At 38.8% G+C, this 20,881-nt stretch overlaps 1 protein-coding gene across 1 annotated transcript in view; it reads right to left on the reverse strand.

The window, feature by feature from the left end:
* Positions 1–113: 113 nt before the first annotated feature.
* The window catches only part of adamtsl3 (ADAMTS-like 3), a 760,337-nt gene continuing 739,569 nt past the window's right edge, over positions 114–20,881 (reverse strand). The window contains exons 29-32 of the mRNA XM_063065855.1: positions 15,992–16,193; positions 12,557–12,666; positions 10,355–10,569; positions 114–10,026 (exon numbers count right to left, since the gene is read on the reverse strand). Coding sequence (XP_062921925.1) covers positions 9,911–10,026; positions 10,355–10,569; positions 12,557–12,666; positions 15,992–16,193 — 643 coding nt within the window. The 3' untranslated portion in view covers positions 114–9,910. The remainder of the gene's footprint in view (positions 10,027–10,354; positions 10,570–12,556; positions 12,667–15,991; positions 16,194–20,881) is intronic.

Raw genomic sequence — 20,881 nt, forward strand, 5'->3', positions numbered from 1 at the left:
TTAATGTATTTATAATAATGCAATTATAGGCAGATTTATAATATTGTCTTGATGCCCAACAAATTACACAAGAAGAACTTATAGTTCATAAAACATGAGTTATTGGTGGTTAACAGATCACTTTTATTAAACCGTAGTTGAGAAAACACACACACAAAACAAACTGGATTACATACAAAGCACAAATACTATTTCCATGACTATATATCCTCAATACAGGTATGAGCTGCTGTTTTGAAAGCCTGAAAATGTTTTACAAAATATATGAATATTCAATGTCTTTGCACTCATAGCTTCAAATGCAACAGGCTATAAAACCATTTGGGAAACTTTAGGCATAACTCAAACTTGCTGAATGTAACATCAGAGGGGTCCAAACACTTGCGAGGCTCCTCAGAGCATTGCACTTTCTGTAGAGTAAATAACTGTCTATTGGGCTGGAAGTTGGCTGGTGGGTGATAGTCTACCATTTTGAACGAGGTTCTGAGGTTGTGCTGTGTAAGAGGCACAGTAAAACACACCTTCCCCACAACGTACGGAGGCAGTGTGGCACAGCTCGTAGAGCTGCCGCACATCTGTCATAACCTAGGTTCAATAGCTAACTCCAGTGCTATCTGATTTTATACAGTACATTCCCCCTGCGGCTGCTCTCGATCCTCCACTCTCCTCCCACATGTCAGAGACATGGAGGAAGTGGAAGAGGATACGGGGTGAATAAAGTAGGATTAGTGTAAGTGGGTACTTAATAGTCAGCATGAACTCACTCAGCTGAAAGGTGAGCTTCCATGTTGTGACACACTGACAATTGCACACAAAGACCTTTCCCCACAACCTTTCACTGGAGAGTAGAAGAAATAAGCTAGAAAGTAGATTCGGGGGGTGAGGGGGAGTGTTTGATCACAGTGGGGAAAAACTATGAAGGTGGGTTGAAGTTGAGAGGGGATGGGGGATTGATTCTTTTATGAAACTACAAAGGGGAATAGGATTACATCAGAAGGGAGGGACATGGAGGTGAGAAGAAATGTTAAGATATAAAGAAAGGAATCTGCCATAAAGGAGATTGACATCTTAGACTTTCCAACAATAGTTTAGCTGAAGTTCGATTTTGGATAATATTCACCTAAATGTAGCATTAGATGAGAGATCTTCTTATAAAGATGACTAAGATTTCACAGAGGTATACTGCAAACATGAGGGACACAACATACTAAATGGTAATGAGGAATGGGCCAAGGACCTGAAAAAGATAATGCATTAGAAATAAGGCCACACAGTGTTACTTATGTTGGCACCATACAAGGAAAAAGGGCTAAAATGAGTTTTCTATGACATTCCAGAAAATTAGCTTGGCAGTTCCCAGCAGCCTAAATTGATGGCCACACCCAATTATGTAACTTCCCTCAAGTAGTGCAGAAGAAATTAATCCACGTTGCTCTAGGTGAGACCATGATTTGTAACTCCTGTGCCAACCAGTCTTTGTAGCTACCAAAACCTCATTCACTTTTATTCCCAAGCACGACCTCCAGCTCGACCACCTGTCAATCTTCCCCTTTCCTCAACAGCCAACTACGCCCCCACCCTGACTTTCAACTAGTCCACCTTGTTAATGGTCCAGTTACAGACTAAATCGCCACCCACACTCCTCTCCACCAAATGATGACATTTTTCCCAAATGCTGCATTAAGCACCTCACGCATCTCTCCTCTCCTCTTCTGCTTCCCTCTAGGCACTTCAACTGATATCCTACAGCTAATCCAATACATGGCCACGTGGAGAATTCACTGGACCCAGGCCCATGCCCCAATTATGCCTATGAAGCTCTTCCTCTTCCCCCCAAGCCTTAGAGCTGGTACCATATTTTTGTTATTAAGAAAATGTAACACATAACTATGGTGGTCAAAGCCTTGGCTAGTAACATTATTCTGATCAATCCACAACAAAAACAATTTCTACCATGCTGCTGCCACTATTATGCACACAAACTAAGTGTATACATTTTGTGAGGAAACACCTTCAGCTGTTAATGGTGGGACAAAGGAAAGTTAGGGTGGTATTGGGAGGCTCTTCAAGTAAGCTGATGAAAAGACCAGAGGAATTATAATGGAGTGAAGTAAAGGCAAAAGGGGAGTGTAGCCATGGAAACATTGAAGCAAAAGGATAATCTTTGTAAGTCAAAGGTGCTAGAGACTCAAATGAGAGAAGGGAGTGAAAGTCTACATAATTAAATGAGACCAACAGATGCTGGTGCTCTGATTCAGGACTTTTGCCTCACTAAAGTTTGAACTCCTCAGCACCACAGAATTTTACTAGACAAACTAGTAAGGAACATGTGCAACAAGGACTAAGTTGCTAAATTTTCATGTGCCTGATTTTTAAGGGTTAATGGCTCCATGGAGTTAGTAGGTAGCAATTCAGATACCCTTAGCATTTAGTACAGTTTGAGGTAATGATTCTTAAATCCTGACCTAGGGATAATTTCACTACCAAATAATATGCATTTGTATGTCTGAAAAATACAGGTTTTGTTAAGTGCTTAATGTGGTTATGAGCATTTTTCTTTTAAATAGGAAGAGAAAAGCAGCCTGGAAGAAAAGCTATAGTAGTAAAAAATAAGTCCCAACAAAAATATTCTTTATAACACACAATGTACATTATTCAGTATTGCACTTCATAACAGAAAATAAATATGTACAAGTAATATGTTACAATAATTTGTTTAATTTATGCACAACCTTTTTTCAAAAGGTCAAGACCCATTAGCGATTTGGAGAATGTAAAATCACAGGGTATTCTCCGAAGTGCCCAGTATCCTATTCTGGGAAAAGACCAACTTAAAACAGCTGTATACAGAAACATAATTGGAGGCACAAATGTGTACAAATGGTATTTGCCACTGCCTATAATACTGTTATTCTCAAATAAAAGATTAGCCTTACTGCTGAACACATATTTAACTATTTCCCAACTGAGTTTCAGCAAAATTATTGTTCTTCTCATTTATATTGTTCAACTGAAATTTAATACATTATTATTTATGTGGCCATATATTTACGAGAGTAGTATATAATTCTTTGTAGATATTTCCTCTAATTTATCAAGAGTTGTATTTATTTTGGTAATTGGCAATGAAATAATTTTTTATGGTTTGCCTTTATCCCTTTTGTAAGGAGTGGTGAGAATGAAAATGGTTGAGTTTGAATGCTACTTACTGAGCCAAAATAAAATGCAGCAGGATATTCTCAATTCTTGTCAGTAATTGATTTCAAGAAAGATCTCAAGAACACACTGAGTCGCAAAAAAAAAACACAAAATGAAGATTTGAACTCATTACTTATAGTAATGAGATTCTTTCAAGGTTATAACGTCAGTGGCAATATCAGCTCTGTACATTGACAGAGCTGCTCAGTGCTGGCTTGTTACTTCATAGAAATTTGGATGCAGAAATATTCTTTGCTGCCATTTTATTTTAAAATTTGCATTTCACATTTGATTTAACTCTTACGAAAATATTCTGTCATCTTAATAGCATCCAGAAATGAATTTTAATAAAGCTCAATGGGGCTATGCATTAATCAATGCTCGAAGGAAAAAACATGAGTTGGTATGAGTATTTTGAAATATAAAATATAAAGTTATAATATATCATTAAAGATAGTAGTTTACTCAGATACCTGTACATGCTCAGATACAGAAGACATGTCGAGATGATTGCTAATCTACACTAACTTTTGTACAGAGCAAGCTTTTGAAATCAGCTGGAGTGGCTGGGGGAATTGGGTGCGGAGAAATGTTCGGGAAAGTGCAACTCCACCAGGGAAGAAAGATCAAAGGAAAAAGCACTTGAGTATAAGTGATTCACCAGTGCAGGAACAGTGCTAGGGAGCATTGGATTTAATAAATTGCTCCCTTGGCCTTAGGAAAACGAGGAACCTTTTGAGAATGAAATTAGCTGAAACTGTAGCATACAAAATGTAAACACTATCGGCTATGCTAACACATTATAAATAAGTGAAATCTGAGCTTTTTGTGAGTTCATTACTCAAGTTATTACGAGAAAATAGTTTTACTATTACTTTGAAGGAAAGAAAGTTTCATTAGAGCAATTCTAAATGCAAGTCCAATGCTTAAAATTACAGAGTCAACAGGAAAAGCAATGATTTCTTTCCAGGTAATGTCTGAATGATATCACTAAAGGAACTGGCTGTACTGAATCAATTCACTCTACGGTGTCTATTACCTTTTCAAAAAATGTTAACATTTGATTTTTTAAAACTATTATTTGGAGTTTGGTATCAGTGAAATTGCTATGCTGAATAATTTAATGAAGGGGGATAAAAAGAATCACAAAGTTCTGGTTGTGGTATTTGTTGATTTATCAAAAGTGTTGATAAATCAGCCACAAACTTATTGTTAAAGCCTTGGGCAAGAGGGGCACTGATGCCAACTTTGTCGACCTCATTACAAACATGTATACAGACTCCTGAGATCATACTGAGAATGTAAAAGCCAAGATGGACACATTCCTACATTGAGGGCTAAAGCAGGAAGACCTGCTTTCCACTCTATTATTTATTAACATCCTTTTATAGTCATTAGGGATGGGTTGAGAGTCCACCTCAGTGCAGAGATATACCCTGGTTTTTGCTGATGAAATGGCCAATGAGAGATTATCACAAGGGCATAGTTCTACAGAGTTTTTACAAAAACACCAGATTTGAGGTTAATCTCAGTAAGACTGCTGGATTTTAAATGAAGTATTAAAACAAAACTTCGAATTTTAACTCCATCAATATCTGGTATGTGAAAAATTAGTTTTATTGACCTTGGAGAGCAGGAAAAGTAGTACATTGGTCCAGAATTGACTTTTGGATAGGTATTCTAATGATGATTGGTCTAGCGGACTTGAGAGATGGGGTAAAGATATATCCCGTGGGCATGCTTAAGCCCACTAATTAGGCTGAACTATTTTAGTCCTACACTATCCCTCCATTTCACTCTTCATTAATTTTGAACGAGGGCTATCAGTTCTCAGAATACCCTGGTCAAACTTGATGGGACGAATAGAGGTTTCATTAAAGAATATCTACAGCACCTCAAGGGCATGAATGACTTCTTTTTTTATATTCTGGAAGTAGCGATGGGAGACTGTCATTCCACAAACTGGAAACTCAGATTCCCCTCTCTAGAGTTTGGAAATAAGGAGTTTAAGAACTCAAGTAAGAGGGTGATTGGACTGACTTTCCAGCTGCCAGGATGACATCACTGATCTGAGAGATGAACTTGTCTCAATGCCACTTGTTTTGTAGATGATATAATTGGAGAGGAGGCTGATATGGTTGTGGTGAGCAAAGGTGTAAAAAGGAAAAAGCTGGAGCAAAATAGAGTTTTGACTGACAGAGTGAGCTTGGTCATCAAAGAATTGGGGCCTATTCTTAGACAAATGATCTCCAATCTAATGGCCAGATAAGGGGTTTTACAACCCCGAAACAGTGGGAGGACATTGAAGCTTATCTCCTCTGGTTGAGCCTGCATCCTGTTAGGAACACACTGGGCCTGGCCACAACTAGTATGGTTAGGGCATGTAGGAGATCAGTGCTGGCCAGGGAAACACTTAGCCACTCGTCCAGCCTGTGCCTTGCAGCGAAGCAACCGCAGGTTCACTGGAATAACAAGGTTTTAGATATGTCATGTTCCAGAGGTGCCACAGCTGCTTTGACTGGTTTTTAAAGAACAGATTTTTAGGACTAGGCCATGATTAGATTCCGGATGTTGTCTTTTCAGCAAAAATAGAAGAACAGTTGTCATTGATGTATTGATTAGATTTGAAAAGAACTTGGGCGCCACCTTCGCTGAAAAATTCAACAAGTATACGCATCTGGATTCGATTTTAAAAGGCAATTTGAATATTGTTGAGATCCAATTTTATGATGCTATAATCCCTGCTTCAGGCTCTTGGTTTCCTGAGATTTCGAAAGCGATGGACTTTCTTGGCATCGAGAGGTACAAAACTTGACATATCGCAAACTACTCTGGCGGTTCTTAGTGGGACGATTAATATATTCAGATTTATTTATGGATGGTTAGATTCTTGTTCTATTGTGCTTTTGGGTATCTATTATTGGAACTCAGTTTTCTTCAATGTGCAGTTATCTGGTGTGAAGGTTTTGGTGTTTTATACACTTGGTTTTTAGCTTCTATACATTTAAAAATGGATATTTATTTTTCACTTAACTCTTCAAATGATGGTATCTTGATAAAAAAAAATTAACAGTCTGAACCCTGGTTTATAGGCTGTGGCTGGCAATCTATCCGGTGATTTAAAAAAAAATTGTATTGTTTAATTCCCTAGAGTGGTTTTTAATATTACGCTAGTATTAGGTATTTTGCAGCAGATAATCTATGATAAAACTCAAAATAGCCAAGCTTTCTTGTCTCATTCAATAGTTATTTCAGTTGAGTAGAAGACTGTTTAGAAAGGTAGGAATGCATCCGTTCAGTCCAAGCCAGAACTTAATCTGCTCTTGGTCTTGGTACGCAGGTTTGCTGGCAAGAAAAACATTAATGTTTTGATTGGTTCACAGACTGATCAGCAGGTTTTAGATAAGAGGCTAAAGTTTTGTAAATTAAAAGAGAACCAGAATATTAATAATAGGGAAGGTTCAGTGATTGTTTTTGCTGCTGATGATAACATTACATACATTAAGAGTTAATGATGGCAATATTCATGAGGATGCTCAAGGTCTCAGAAGCAGTATTGGTAACGATTCTAATATTTCTACATTAAATGTTGTGAAGACATTATTAGTGAGGGAAGGATATCTGTTGCCCAGCTTTTGGGTGAGGTGAATATTTCTTTTTAATCAGAGAGATCCTGGTGCCAAGGGGAAGAATTTTAGCATTTTTGGGAGAGTTACAAGCCTCTTGACATCTAATAGAGATAAAGATTTTAAAGGAAGCAGGAAGGAGGCTTTTAAAACAAAGAAGTTTGGTTTATCTCCAAAGGTACAGAAGAGGTATAAAAACAATAGAAAGGATTTGCAAAAGAACTAATGGGCAGCCTTACAGAAGAGGCTGTCCCATTGGTATTGATCAAGAGTCTATTTCAAATTCTGGCTTGCTGTTATTAATAATAAGGGAGACATAAGTAGACTCTGCCAATGGTTCTTATTTATTACAAAATTTTACAGCAACCAAGGTTTCAAATGTGATAGGTGGTTTATAAAACAATACAGTAGCAGAACTAGATCATCTTGCTGGGACAAGATCTGCAAGATGGACTCCAATTTATTGGCCTGTATGCTTTCATCTTGGGTTAAGGGTTGTAAAATACATACCCTTATGATCTAATGGCGTGGAAAAAAATAAAATTTTAAAACAGTAATTTGCATATTATTGGATCAATATTACTAAAGTTAATTACAAAAATTCTGGCTGAGAAGCTGATGGGTTCACTCATTTTAAATCATTGTCAGAAGGTATTTCTCACAGCCATTCACCGATGTAATGAAAGTATTGCTAAGTTGAACACTTTAATGAAAGGGGACTTAGAAGAATCATAAAGACCCAGCTGTGGTAATCACTGATTTATTAAAGGTCCTGAAAAAGGGTGTCGGCCCGAAATGTTGACTGTTCATTCCCTTCCATTGATGCTGCCTGATCTGTTGTGTTCCTCCGATTTTCACTAGTCCTTGTGAGTGATTCCTGCTAGGACATTTTAAAATCCTCAAGGTGCTAGAGAGTTTTTATATAAAGACTGGCCTTGAGGTTAATCTCAGTATGAATGCCTATTTTTATATGATCTATAAGAACAAAACTATTGTTTTCAACTTCATCAAATAATGGAAAAATTGTGGTGTTTCTAATGATCATCTCTCTTTTGTGTTTTGAGAGATGGGGTAAAAATATTCTGCGGGCAGGGTTTATTCTCATCTATAAGGTAGAACTATTTTAGACCAACACCATCCCTCGATTTTACCCTACACTAATCTTGAACAAGCCCTCTCAGAACATCCTGCTTGATGGGATGAGTAGAGATTTCATTATCTACACCATCCCAAGAGCAATGCTGTTTTTTTATATTCTAGAGATAGAGAGGGGTGACAGTCAATCCCTAAACAGGAAACTTAAATTCCCCTGTCTACAGTTTAGTTAAAATAAAGGCAGAGGATGATTGTTCTGCGCTTCCAGATCTCTGGGATCATGTTGGATGATATTATTGCTGTGAGAGATTAGCTTGTCTCATCGTTACTTGTTTTGTAGATGATGTCATCAGAGAGGAAGCTGTTATGGTTGCGGTGAGTGTAGACAGGAAAAGTTAGAGGGATTTGATCAGTGGAGCCGATTTGGTCATCAAGGGATTGGGGCCCATTATGCTAAAACTGATCCCTAGTCTAATGGCTGGATAAGGGGCTTTACCAACCTGAAACAGTTGGAGGATATTACAGCCTTGGACCTATGGTCGAATCTGTATCCTGTTAGGAATACACTGGCCCTATGCAGAATTAATATGGTTAGGTCATGGTGAACATGATTAAATCTTTTTATCCATATGGAATTATTGCAAGAATTGTACTGAAGTTGTGAGATGCACAGATATTAACTACATCAAGGGCTACTTTCTGCCTCTGGTTTTAGAACTGAGCTGACAGCACTCTCCCAGAATTGGATTCTAACCTACTTAGAGAGGTGAATTAAATGCATTACATGCCAATGTAAAGGTGAGACACCAACTCTCAGCAGCAATTTTAGTTTAAAAATGAAAGGTCAATTATTAGCAGTAAATCTGAAATTGATTGAGACTTTCCAGAGGCAGGGATTTGTTTGAATATTTCCTTCTATAGCCAATGTAATTTAGAATGTCCTTGTCACTAATTACATGCTACAATTATTAAAAGTAAATTTTTTTGAACAATGGTGATTTCCTTCTCTTCATTAATTTGATCCTATTGAATCCAAAAGGAATGCTGTTTGATGCTTGGCATCCCAAGTGGAGTCAACTTCCTAATATAACTGACTTGTATCAAAAATGCAATGCAGCAGTCAAAGTAAAGGGTGATCAGTGAGAAGGTACTTTAAGTATTATCCCCATTCACTGTGTAACTGCAGCTGACCTTTTACCTCCTTGTAATCAAGAATAACAGAGTAAATTCAATGCTTTAACTCTGCTAATATTTGAAACAGCATAGGCTGAGTTGGCCATTTCCTTCAGATATGGGATTCACATTGGAAATAGAGATTCTTTAGTGTAAAAATGCTGTCACTAGATCCATCTACAAGTTAAAAGTGTGAACTACTAAATATGTTACTTTCACGCCCATTTTTGTCCACAGATCCAAATAATAACAATCAGATGTGAAAAGCTGTGATTTAAATTAACAAAAAATTTTGCCAATAATCATAAGACCATAGACCAGAAGAGAATGGAGCAGGATTAGGCTATTCGGCCCATTGAGTCTGCTCTGCCTTTTCATCATCTAGATTGTAAGCATAACTCACCTAGGTTGTAATTTTAACCTGCCTTCACTGTAAAGCTGTGAAATAAGTCCACCCAGATGTTTAAAAACAGTTCTCTCCACCGGTGGCAGACAATTATTCGCATAGCAGCTTCTACGATACAACCTAAGCACACATCTTTCATGACGGAGAATACATTGGCATAACAAGTCCATATTAGATTGTACAACAGAACAGATGAGCAACTCTTTCTCTAAGAATCAGCTGCTACAGATTTGACTAAGATAATGAACAGCAAAGAAACCTTTGTGCATTTCTGTACAAGCAGATTTACAACACAATTAAAATATCCTTCTGGTCAGCTTGCGTTCGACGTACTGCATTCAGTTCCTTTACATGGAGTTCTCTATGGATCGATTCACAGTCTTATGACCTGGCAAACAGTGGCGTATGTCAATTAAAGCAACCTGCAGGAATCGCAGCATCTCTGTTTGTAGGTGTTCAGGTGACACAGCATGAGACGTTTCACAAGTGCACAGTAACGCATTGTGTCCATGCAGTCTCCGTCAGAAGCTGAAAGCAACGTATCCACAACTAAATAACTGACACATCATCAGGTTGAAGAACGGAAATATCATTCACTTTTTTCATTTGCCACATCTTAAACACAGAATAAGACTGCACGAGATCGCAGCAAACTACATCATTCTAGTCAAAGGTTCCTAACAGTCACAGGCATGAAAACATAGCCTATGCCAACTCAGCTGTCTATTCGACCAATTGTCTGCATTTGGCTCATATCCTCCTAAACCTTTTTTATTCATGTAGAATGTTTAAAGACAAAATTCCTGCCTGTCTTAAAAAACAGTTTTACTTTTACACAAGGTAGAAACATACTTACTGTCACAAGAAGTTAGATTGCAATGTTGCCACGTGATTGGCCGCCTCTGCCACCCACAGTACTGATCTGCCACTGCTTTGTTGTTTCTGTTGTGGATACAAGCTACTCGGCGAGACTGGAAACCACTTCCACATGACGCTGCACACTGTCTCCATGGCCCCGCCCTCCAGCGCACATTACATCGATCTGATTTACACTGTCTTGCGGAAGCAGGCCTATGGATTACAAATGTCATTACTGCTTGGAACAACTTTTTGGCACAGATTACAAAAAGAAGAATAAGCTTTTCTCGGGCTTCCAGCCAGAGACCCTGGACAGCAGCATTTACAGGATTCCCCGTGAATGCGGAGCAGTGTATATCGGCCAGTTGGGACGCACAGTGGAAACCCACATCAAGTAACACAGGAGGTGTGTCCATTTGGGTTACGCAAAGAAATTGGTGTAAGCAGAACACTGCATTCACAACGCCCACAGGATTGACTTTGATGGCACAAAACTGCTGTGCTGCGCCAGTGGCTTTTGGGACTGCTTGGTGAAGGAAGCCTTAAAATAAAAATAGAGGGAAAGAATTTTAACAGAGACGAAGATCTCACTCTAAGAGATAACTGGAATTCTATTGTAAGCAAGGTGGGAGAGCAAAAATCTGATTGGATGAGGACTAACCAGTCAGGAGGGATGGATAACGAGAGTACAAATACCAACAGACTAGATATGCCCAGACTTCATCCATGATGAAGATGGCAGAGTTGAAACTTTGAAACTTTGGTTAAAATCAATACATATACCCAGCTGGAAGCTCAAGAAGAGGTTTATCATCATGTATGCCAGGAAAGTACTAGATCTCTTTTCATTTACGAAAAGAAAATAAACACAGGTGTAAAATGTGATCCATTAAATTTCCGCAAATTTGTCAGGACAATCTTCAGCTGGAATATTCTTAGGGTTCTTACTCCCAATGAGGAAAATTTCATGTATTGAAAACTATTAGATTTATTTGGTTAGTGAAGGAGCCTGAGGTACATAGACCAATTCCTGACTAAAAATTCTGACCTAAAGTCCCATAAATTCATATGGAAATGATGTACAGTATATTAACTTACTTAATCATGGTAAATCAGTAACCCAGGTACTAACAACTAAAATAGTGTGACTTCAGCAGTTCAAGCAAGTGTTAGACCTTGCTATTCAAGATTGTTTATTGTCATTCTTCAGTGTATGAGTGTAAAGGAGAGTGAAATGGTTTTTACTCCAGATTCGATACAGCATAAAATACAATGAGTATAAAGAAGAAAATAAATAAATATAAAAGTGATCCTCTAAAACACAATGTACCAGGAACTGTTATATACATTGACTGAATGTACATACATAAAGTGATGCTAGGTGAGATGTATACAGTGGTGGTGGGGCTTGGGGATTGGGTTAATGGGTAGAGGTGTTGATCAGCTGGATGGTTTCGGGGGAAGTAACAGTTTCTGAGTCTAGTGGTCTCAGAATGGATGCTGGCTGTGTAGCCTTTTTCCTGACAGGAGTGGGACAAACAGTCCATAAACAAGATAGAATCTGCAGATGCTGGAAATCCGAGCCACACACACAAAATGCTGGGGAACTCAGCAGGCCAAGCAGCATCTGTGGAAAAAAGTACAGTCCATAGAAGCTGCCTGGCCTGCTGAGTTCCTCCAGCATTTTGTGTGTGTTGCACAAGCATTCCATAAGCAGGGTGGATGAGATCCTTCATGATATTACTGGCCTTTTTCTGGTACCTTTCTGTACATATATCTGTCCTCGCTGGTGAGTTGGCTCTGTATATGGCGGGTGAGTAGGCTGGTCCCAGTGATGGTTGGCAATTTTACCTCCCTGTTGTTAAGCCATCCTATCTGCCATAATGCAGTTTCCATATCAGTGATATAGCATGCTAGGATGTGCTTCACAGCACATCTGTAGAGAGTCATTGAGTACTGGTGTGTATAGATCAGCTGTTTTCAGAAAGTAGAGGCATTGTATGACTTCAAAGTATATAGTTCTGATAACTTGAAACTGATATTAGTAACATTCTAAACTTCACTTTACATAGGATTCTACTTCTTAATGTTGAACTTCAATAGTTCAATTATTCAATATCATCCAAATGTATTAACAATTTTGTCACAATTATTATTATTAGCAAAGACATTGCAGATTGCAATGGTTTTGTCATTATACCTCTCTGTTTTCTCACAAGTGGACTTTGCAGCTGATGTTCCATTTGTATAATGGCATCCAACTTGGCGGTGCTGGACAGCAACACTGAGACCCACACAACGGCCCGAGCACTGCCAAACACAAAGAGTAAATAGTTGCCACTGTTTAAAAATGGCCAAGCACACTTCAAGGTACAAATTGTAAATACGCTGAAATTTGTAACAGATCATCAAATGGAAATCCGGAAAAGACAAATCAGTTATAAACTTTATTCCTAAGTTGTCTGGCTTTCAGTGGGCAGCTTTGAGTGCGTTTGGAAAGAAATATATTGCTGCACAACAATTGCCACACGTAAGGGGATTCACGTGCTAGAACACATCAGATGTATGGACACAAGATGAGTTGGTTGAAAAAAATTCAGGAAGAACCCAGGAAACAAAAACTCAAGAATAATGTAATGGATTGACCAGGAAGTCTTGAATGAACAGAACTTGGTAACTATACTGGGCTGTGTGACATTTTGTGAATGGAGACAGCTGGGATAACTTTTATGGTGCAGCCATGAATCTAAGGAAGCACCAAATCACCAACAAAAGCTTTTTGTCATCAAAGAACAAACATGCAGGAAGCACTTCAAAACCAGCAACATTTGCATGAACTTCTTCTGAATCCCTTTGTCAATACAAAGATGTTTGACAGAAATTAAGCATTACCCAGCAGTAAATCATGATTACACGGATGTACAGCATAAACTACCAAAGTAGCAACACTAAAGTGAATTCTCTTATTATTATGCTCTTGAACCTTTTGACATCTCGTAACACTGCAGTTCTATTCTCTCAGCTATAATAGATGTGACACAAATGCCTCATTATTGCACCTATTCACCATGTCCTCCTGTAATCTTGTTTCCTCTTGTTCAAAGTTGAAAATAAATTAATTATCAAAGTGTGTCTATGTCAGCATATTCTACTCTGAGATTCATTTTCTTGCGGGCATTCACACTATAACAAAGAGATACAATAGAATCAATGAAAAACTACACACAAAGACTGACAAAGAACCAAGGTGCAAAAGACAAAATGTGCAAATACATATAATAATAAAAAAAACAGGTAAATAAATAATAATGAACATGAATTGCAGAGTCCTTGAAAGTGGTCGATAGGTTGTGGAATCAGTTCAGTGTTGAGGTGAGTGAAGTCATCCATGCTGGTTCAGGAGCCTGATGGTTGAAGGACAGTAACTGTTCCTGAACTTGGTAGTGTGGAACTTAAGGTTCCAGTACTTCCTTCCTGATGGCAGCAGCAAGAGAGCATGGCCCAGATGCTGGGGGTCCTTGTGCTTGGATTGTGGCAGTCCTTAATCGTAGATGTCTCTTTCTTGTGGCAGCACTTCTTGTAGACATGCTCAGTGGGCTTTTCTTGTGATGGACTTTTTGTAAGCTTTACTATTCTTGGACATTGGTGTTTCCATAATTTCTTTTGCGTTTTTTTGCGCAAATTGGCTATTAATTTTTTTCCATTGTATCTCCAGTACTACCGCGAAACATTTGGGTACCTTAAGATCATATTTCTTTGCAATCTTCAACTAAATCTTGTGCCACAGTATCATGGATTTTTCAGCAAATTGTTCCAGAAATTTGGATCTGTCTGTCTCAGTAGACTATCACTTCAATGGCATTGCTAAAATAATATTAGTTTCAGAAATTAAATTAGACAAAATATAGTAATTTGCCATTAATAAGCCCACAGTCATTATGTAAAGGTCTATAATGATGACAGATTAAACTGTTGGCATCACATAACATTAGCTGAATGCCCTATCACCAAGTCCTGAGTCCAATTTTGTAAGTATTATAAAGAGCCTCTCAATGTTTCTATGGCTGTGGAATAATGAATCCCCAGTCTAATAAAATTAGCATTTTTGAATTTACTGTGCAAAAAGGCCAAGTGTTCAGGACGTGGAAACAACAACTCAGACCGCTGTTCTGAGAAAAATACAGACCAGGCATGACACGTAATGTAACACAGCATCAGCTATACCACAGGGGATTTGTATTATTCCCTCTCACCCCAATAAATAATCATCCAATACCCTGGCCAACAGCTGTTCCATTGCAGCAAGTAAAACTGATTTGTTGTGTTCAACACTTTATTTTCAACTCAGCTTGGGGAGAAAAGTTTTATTCCATTACAAATGATTGTTTCCACCTTAGCTTAGTAACTCTGCTGGTATACAATTAGGAATAATTTTAATAGGGGCAATAGCTTTAAAAAATGGGTTCAGTAATAGTGAATCAAAGAGAGGTTCACTATGGGTGATTGATTTGATACTTGATTTCCAAGTCAAGGAAAGAGTTTGAACGATCAATACTAATACTGGTTCAAAGGGAAATCCTGACAAAATGCTCACAAAGTGATTTTGGAATAAAGTTCCTTTCAAACATTCTAGATCAAAAGCAAACATGAATGCTGCACAGAAGGAAAACACCAGCAAAGCACACATTGTTATCGAGTCCATTTAACTTGTCATCAATTAATTAAATGGCAGGTCCATCAGATAGTTTCTGCTACAGGCATGCAGTCTCATTCATGTAATATTCAGTTGTACATTGCCCAAATGGAAGAGACAAAAATCTAGCCCATATACTGAATTACAGGTAATTTGTCATGTGCTAAATGATAGAAACCTACAATTCTGAAACTGCATTTGAACTCAAGATGCCAACTTGATTATGCAACTAAATATAATGTGGAAAATTCCTTTGGACTTATGTTCTGGTGAGTTTTCTTTCACTTTGTTATATAACTTGTGTAACTTTTTTGCCTGTTTTATTTTCACAAATCAATTTTTCTTAGAAATATCAAAAAATATACAGTACTGTGCAAAAGTCTTAGGCACATACCTGTATGTCTAGCTCGGGTGACTAAAACCATTACACAGTATGTTGTCAACGTGGAGCAGAGAGTGGGTTTGTAAATCAGGTGGGAGCAAAGGATGTTGGGAATGGCAAAGGTGGAGTACCAGGGTATGGCTGTGGCAGAGGAGAAGTGCCAGGACCATGGCTGGGGTGGTGGTGGCATGGGTACAGATACACCATGAGAGACCAGGCAAGGTCATTTGATTCCAAACAACTGGTTTGCTTCCCACTCCCTCCCCTCTTCCTTCCGCCTTTCCCAACTATGATTCCCCTCTCCCTGCACTCTTCCCACTCTCAGTCCACAATCGAGACTCATATCAGAATCAGGTTTATCATCACTCACAAGTCATGATTTTTTTTTGCAGCAGAATACAGTAGAATACATAAAATTATTACGGTACTATGCAAAAGTCTTTGGCACCCTAGCTATAGATGTATATGTGCCTAAGACTTTTACACAGTACTGTACCTTAGGTAACAAGTTCCAATGCTTTCATTCATATCGTTGCTGTATCAAATAATTTTTGGTATACCTCTCCCCAAGGTGCACTCTCCCACATTGCACACGGCTGTAATATACACGCCTCTTTATTTGGAGGTTGTTCTTCTGCACAAAGTGCTGAAGGTAAAATTTTCGAAGTTCCATTGGCTGTCACCTGCTCACATCTCACTCTGAGCTGCCGAACTCCTCTGCCACATGAGACCGAACACTCCGATGCCACAGTTGTGACCCACCTGGAGGCACAGAAATTGCAGAAGTTAGTTTAATAAAGTTGACCACATCAAAATGATTTGTGAATCTGAAATCAATAGAAGGTAATACTAAGTTTACCAAGACCAAGCCTGAGACAAAAAACAAAATGAGTGAGGCTGCTGACCATTTGTTACCAGCTTACATTCTCTTGAATCGGAATCAGAATCAGGTTTATTATCACCGGCATGTGACGTGAAGTTTGTTAACTTAGCAGCAGCAGTTCAATGCAATACATAATATAGAAGAAAAAAACACAAAATAAAATAATAAATAAATAAATAAAATCAATTACAGTATTCATATATTGAATAGATTAAAAATTGTGCAAAAAACAGAAATACTATATACAGGTCGACCTTCACTAATCCAGCACCATTGAGACCTGAGGAGTGCCAGATTAGTGAAAATACCGAATTACAGAAGGATCACATTAAGCATAAGCAGTGCCGGATTATCAAAGGAACCGGATTACAGATAATTGGATGAGTGAAGATCAACCTGTATTAAAAAAAGTGAGATAGTGTCCAAGGGTTTAATGTCCACTTAGGAATCGGATGGCAGAGGGGAAGAAGCTGTTCCTGAATCGCTGAGTGTGTGCCTTCAGGCTTCTGTATCTCCTACCTGATGGTAACAGTGAGAAAAGGGCATGTCCTGAGTGCTGGAGGTCCTTAATAATGGACGCTGCCTTTGTGAGACACCGTTCCTTGAAGATGTCCTGTGTACTTTGTAGGATAGTACCCAAGATGGAGCCGACTAAATTTACAACCCTCTGCAGATTCTTTTGGTCCTGTGCAGTAGATACCCCCCCCACCCCGCCAACCCCCATCCCAAACAGTGCTGCTGCCTGTCAGAATGCTCTCTATGGTACATCTATAGATTGCTGATCATAAAATACAACTGAAACAACTCATGTTCAGCACCTTATCGTCTCTGATGTGAAAAAGAAACACACAGAAAGTCTGTTCTCATCCTAATTAAAGGTAATTCTTGGAATTTATATACAGAGTCAATGTCACTTTGATAAACTGTGATTCACCTGTGTTGAAGACAGATGCCATGGACCTCAAGCAAACTGGATTGTTTGGAGAAGATAACCAACTTGTCCTGCTACAAAACATAGGACATCTGGGAATATGTAACCACCCTCTCTTTGATGTCCTTGCTATCCAACACCCCTCTGCCAGCACACTCAGATGGCAATAGAAGTAATGTACCAATGAGGGGAAATGAAGCTGAAGTTTGACTAAGCATTGGTTTTGGGTTCAAGTGATCGCTCTCCCTCAATGCTGTCAGCCTGCGGGGCTGGAGCAAGGTTTAATTGACGTGGAGTGTAGATTTGGACCCCAATTCAGTTTATATGATGTGCTCCAGTTCTAGGTGCTCTTCATTACTACTTTTTGGGTGATGTTTGAATTGTGGTAGATCATGAACACTGAGCTGAATTGTACTGAAATATGCCTTTGTGTTTTATATTCTGTGTTTTCTCTCATTTTTTTTGTTGCTTTTTCGAGATTTTTTTTGCGCGTGAGTACGGTGGGGGATGTTTGAGGGTTATAATTTCAGGGTTGTATAGTGCATACTGACTTTGATAATAAATGTACTTTGCTAATTAACATTTTCAGCCTGTCGACAATATAACATTTTATAAATGTTATTTGGGAATCCAACACAAGTGCATAAAATATCAAGCTGAGAACGAGAAAATACTAGAGGAGGAACTTAGGAGGATTAATGTCACCTAAAGGTGACTCCTTCGCTTGCTTCTTCAGAAACAGCTCTATTTCCATATTTAATATCTCTATTTTTCCCTTTCAGGGTTCTTTTGAAGACCCTGACCTGGAGTTACATACTGACTACGGTTCTTTGTGGGAATGGGACCCATTTTCGAGGTTTCATGAATGGCCATTGTTCGGCATGTCAAGGGCTTGGCCTAAGAGCTTCGTTCGCCTTTGGAGGACCAAGATTTCATGACTCTGCAGATGGGGGGATTGGAGGTCAGTGTCTGGGCAGGAGATCCATGTGTCATGGGAGATGGAAGATCTCTAGCTGTGTGCCCAGAGACCCAAGACCTTTGGCACAGAGCTCAGAAAAAGTGACGCAACGGACTTTTAACATTGTAAACCAGCGAGTTGTTTGTTATGTCTCCCCTCTCACTGTGAAACGGAGACATCGCTTTCTCCCTTATTAGGGAGAGAGAGAGAGCCTGTGGTATGTCAAATACCAGGTGAAATAGTAGTCTTTGGAGTACAGCAAGCCTGCGTGTTCATGGATGGTTGTGAAGAAAAAGCATTTCAGGGTACATATTATATACATTTCTCTGACAGTAAATGTACCTTTGAAACCTTTGAAAATTAAATAACTGTAGGTATGGGAAATCTGAAAGAAATTCAATCAGAAACAATAACCCCATTTCCCTGGATACTACTCTGACATACTGCGTTTTTACACATCCAAAGCTAAAAGTAATTGAATAACACCAAATAACTTTGATATTTTTCCCAAAAGTAATTGATGCTCAGAATTTCAGCATCTGCAGGATCTCATGATTGTGTTTATAAAAGTAATTGAAACATTTTGATGAAAGTTACTAAATTCCACAAACACTGCCTGATCTGTTCAGCATCCCCAGAGTTTTTTTTTGTTTTTATATTCTGTTAAAAGTACTTGGGACACTGACTAGAGTGTCAACATCGCATCCTATGGAACTAGTGACTGAAAATTCCACACTGCCATTCCATACAGAAGTCATATCAGAATCAGGTTTATCATCACCGGCATGTGATGTGAAATTTGTTAACTTAGCAGCAGCAGTTCAATGTGATGCATAATCTAGCAGAGAAAAAAAAATAATAATAATAAATAAACAAGTAAATCAATTACATATATTGAATAGATTTTTTTTAAAATGTGCAAAAACAGAAATAAGGTATATTTAAAAAAAGTGAGATAGTGTCCAAAGATTCAATGTCCATTTAGGAATTGGATGGGAGAGGGAAAGAAGTTCTTCCTGAATCACTGAGTGTGTGCCTTTAGGTTTCTGTACCTCCCACCTGATGGTAACAGCGAGAAAAGCGCATGCCCTGCGTGCTGGAGGTCCTCAATAATGGACGTTGCCTTTCTGAGACACCACTCCCGAAAGATATCCTGGGTACTTTGCAGGCTAGTGCCCAAGATGGAGCTGACTAGATTTACAACCTTCTACCGCTTCTTTCGGTCCTGTGTGGTAGCCCGCCCCCCCCCGCCCCCCGCCATACCAGACAGTGATGCAGCCTGTCAGAATGCTCCCCCACTGTACAACATATGAAGCTGTAAGGAATGCACAGGACAGCACAGACAGTGCAGCTCGTAAGCAACATGCTCTCTGAAAGTCCCATCACTGCCTCTTCATATTGCTGCCACCCAGCATCCAGAGATTTCTCCCAATGTGACTTCACTCCGGTCCAGAACTTCCTTCATGTAACATCAACAGATAACTCTTCAACCTTGCACATGCTTCTGTGTGTGTTAACACCTGATGAGAAATTTGATTGAAGTGGGATTTTCACTTCCCCTTGTACATTATTTCCCTGAACTCTGGTGTACAAAATTATGAGAGAGTATGGATAAGGTGAACACATGCAGGCTTTTCCCCTCTGGATGGGCAAAGCTAGTATGTGAGGCCATAGGTTTAAGGAGAAAGGTGGAATTATCAAGGGCAACCTGAGGGGGGACTTCTGCACTCAGAGGGTGGTCCAAACATGGAACAAATTACTGACAGAAGTGGTAAATGCAGGATGAGAAACATAGGGGGACTTCGGTCGAAGTGCACAGTAGATGGAACTAGGCAGAACACCAGGCAAGTAAAAGATTTGACTGGCTGAAGGGCCAGTTTCTCTGTTGCAGTGCACTATGACTCTGACTTTGAACGGCGTCTTGAAGAATATTTATCCCTTTAAGAGCTAGCTTTAGAAAGAAAGCTCACAAAGCGTTCACGTCCAGCCATAACGTCAGCATTAACAAACTATTTTAACACCATTAAGCAATAGTAAAAAAATTCTGGCTCACTGTTACAAAGATGCAATCTTCATCCAAATTTTTAAGCAAAATGCATCAAATATTATCGTCAATATTCCCTCATTAGAAATATTTCAATTTTAAATAGCAACAAAATTACTGGAGATTAATTTCATTAAAAAGGTACTTGGTATTATAGCCACTCAATTTATATCAAAATCTGGTCCAATAGATTCATAATTACAACATACAATGCATAATCAGGTATCGATTGGATTGAATCCCTCAGACATTAATTTGCCAAACAATTTCCCTGTTCCCACAAACACCACATCCATAATTGTAAAGAACTGTGCCAATCCTATAGTAGAAAGATCCATTTCACTTTCTTGTGAAAAGTGTGCCTCTTAATGGCTTTTTATTATTTTGCACCTATGTCATCCCCTCCACAGCTGGTTTTTCCATGCCTCATTGATACCATAAGCCAGAAGGTGTGGCTTCAAGCCTCACTGCAAAGACCTGAGCACAGTACTTTGGCTGACTGTCCAGCGCAATATTGAGGAAGAAATGATTCAAGCAAGAAAAGCCTTTTGTCTGAGCTGTTATTACCCACCAGGCAAGAAAGATTTGGGGAAATATTTGGTTGAAGACAGTGAGACTTCTCCCTGTCTAATAT

This window comes from Mobula hypostoma, chromosome 13, assembly GCF_963921235.1.
Source record: "Mobula hypostoma chromosome 13, sMobHyp1.1, whole genome shotgun sequence".
NCBI lineage: Eukaryota > Metazoa > Chordata > Chondrichthyes > Myliobatiformes > Myliobatidae > Mobula > Mobula hypostoma.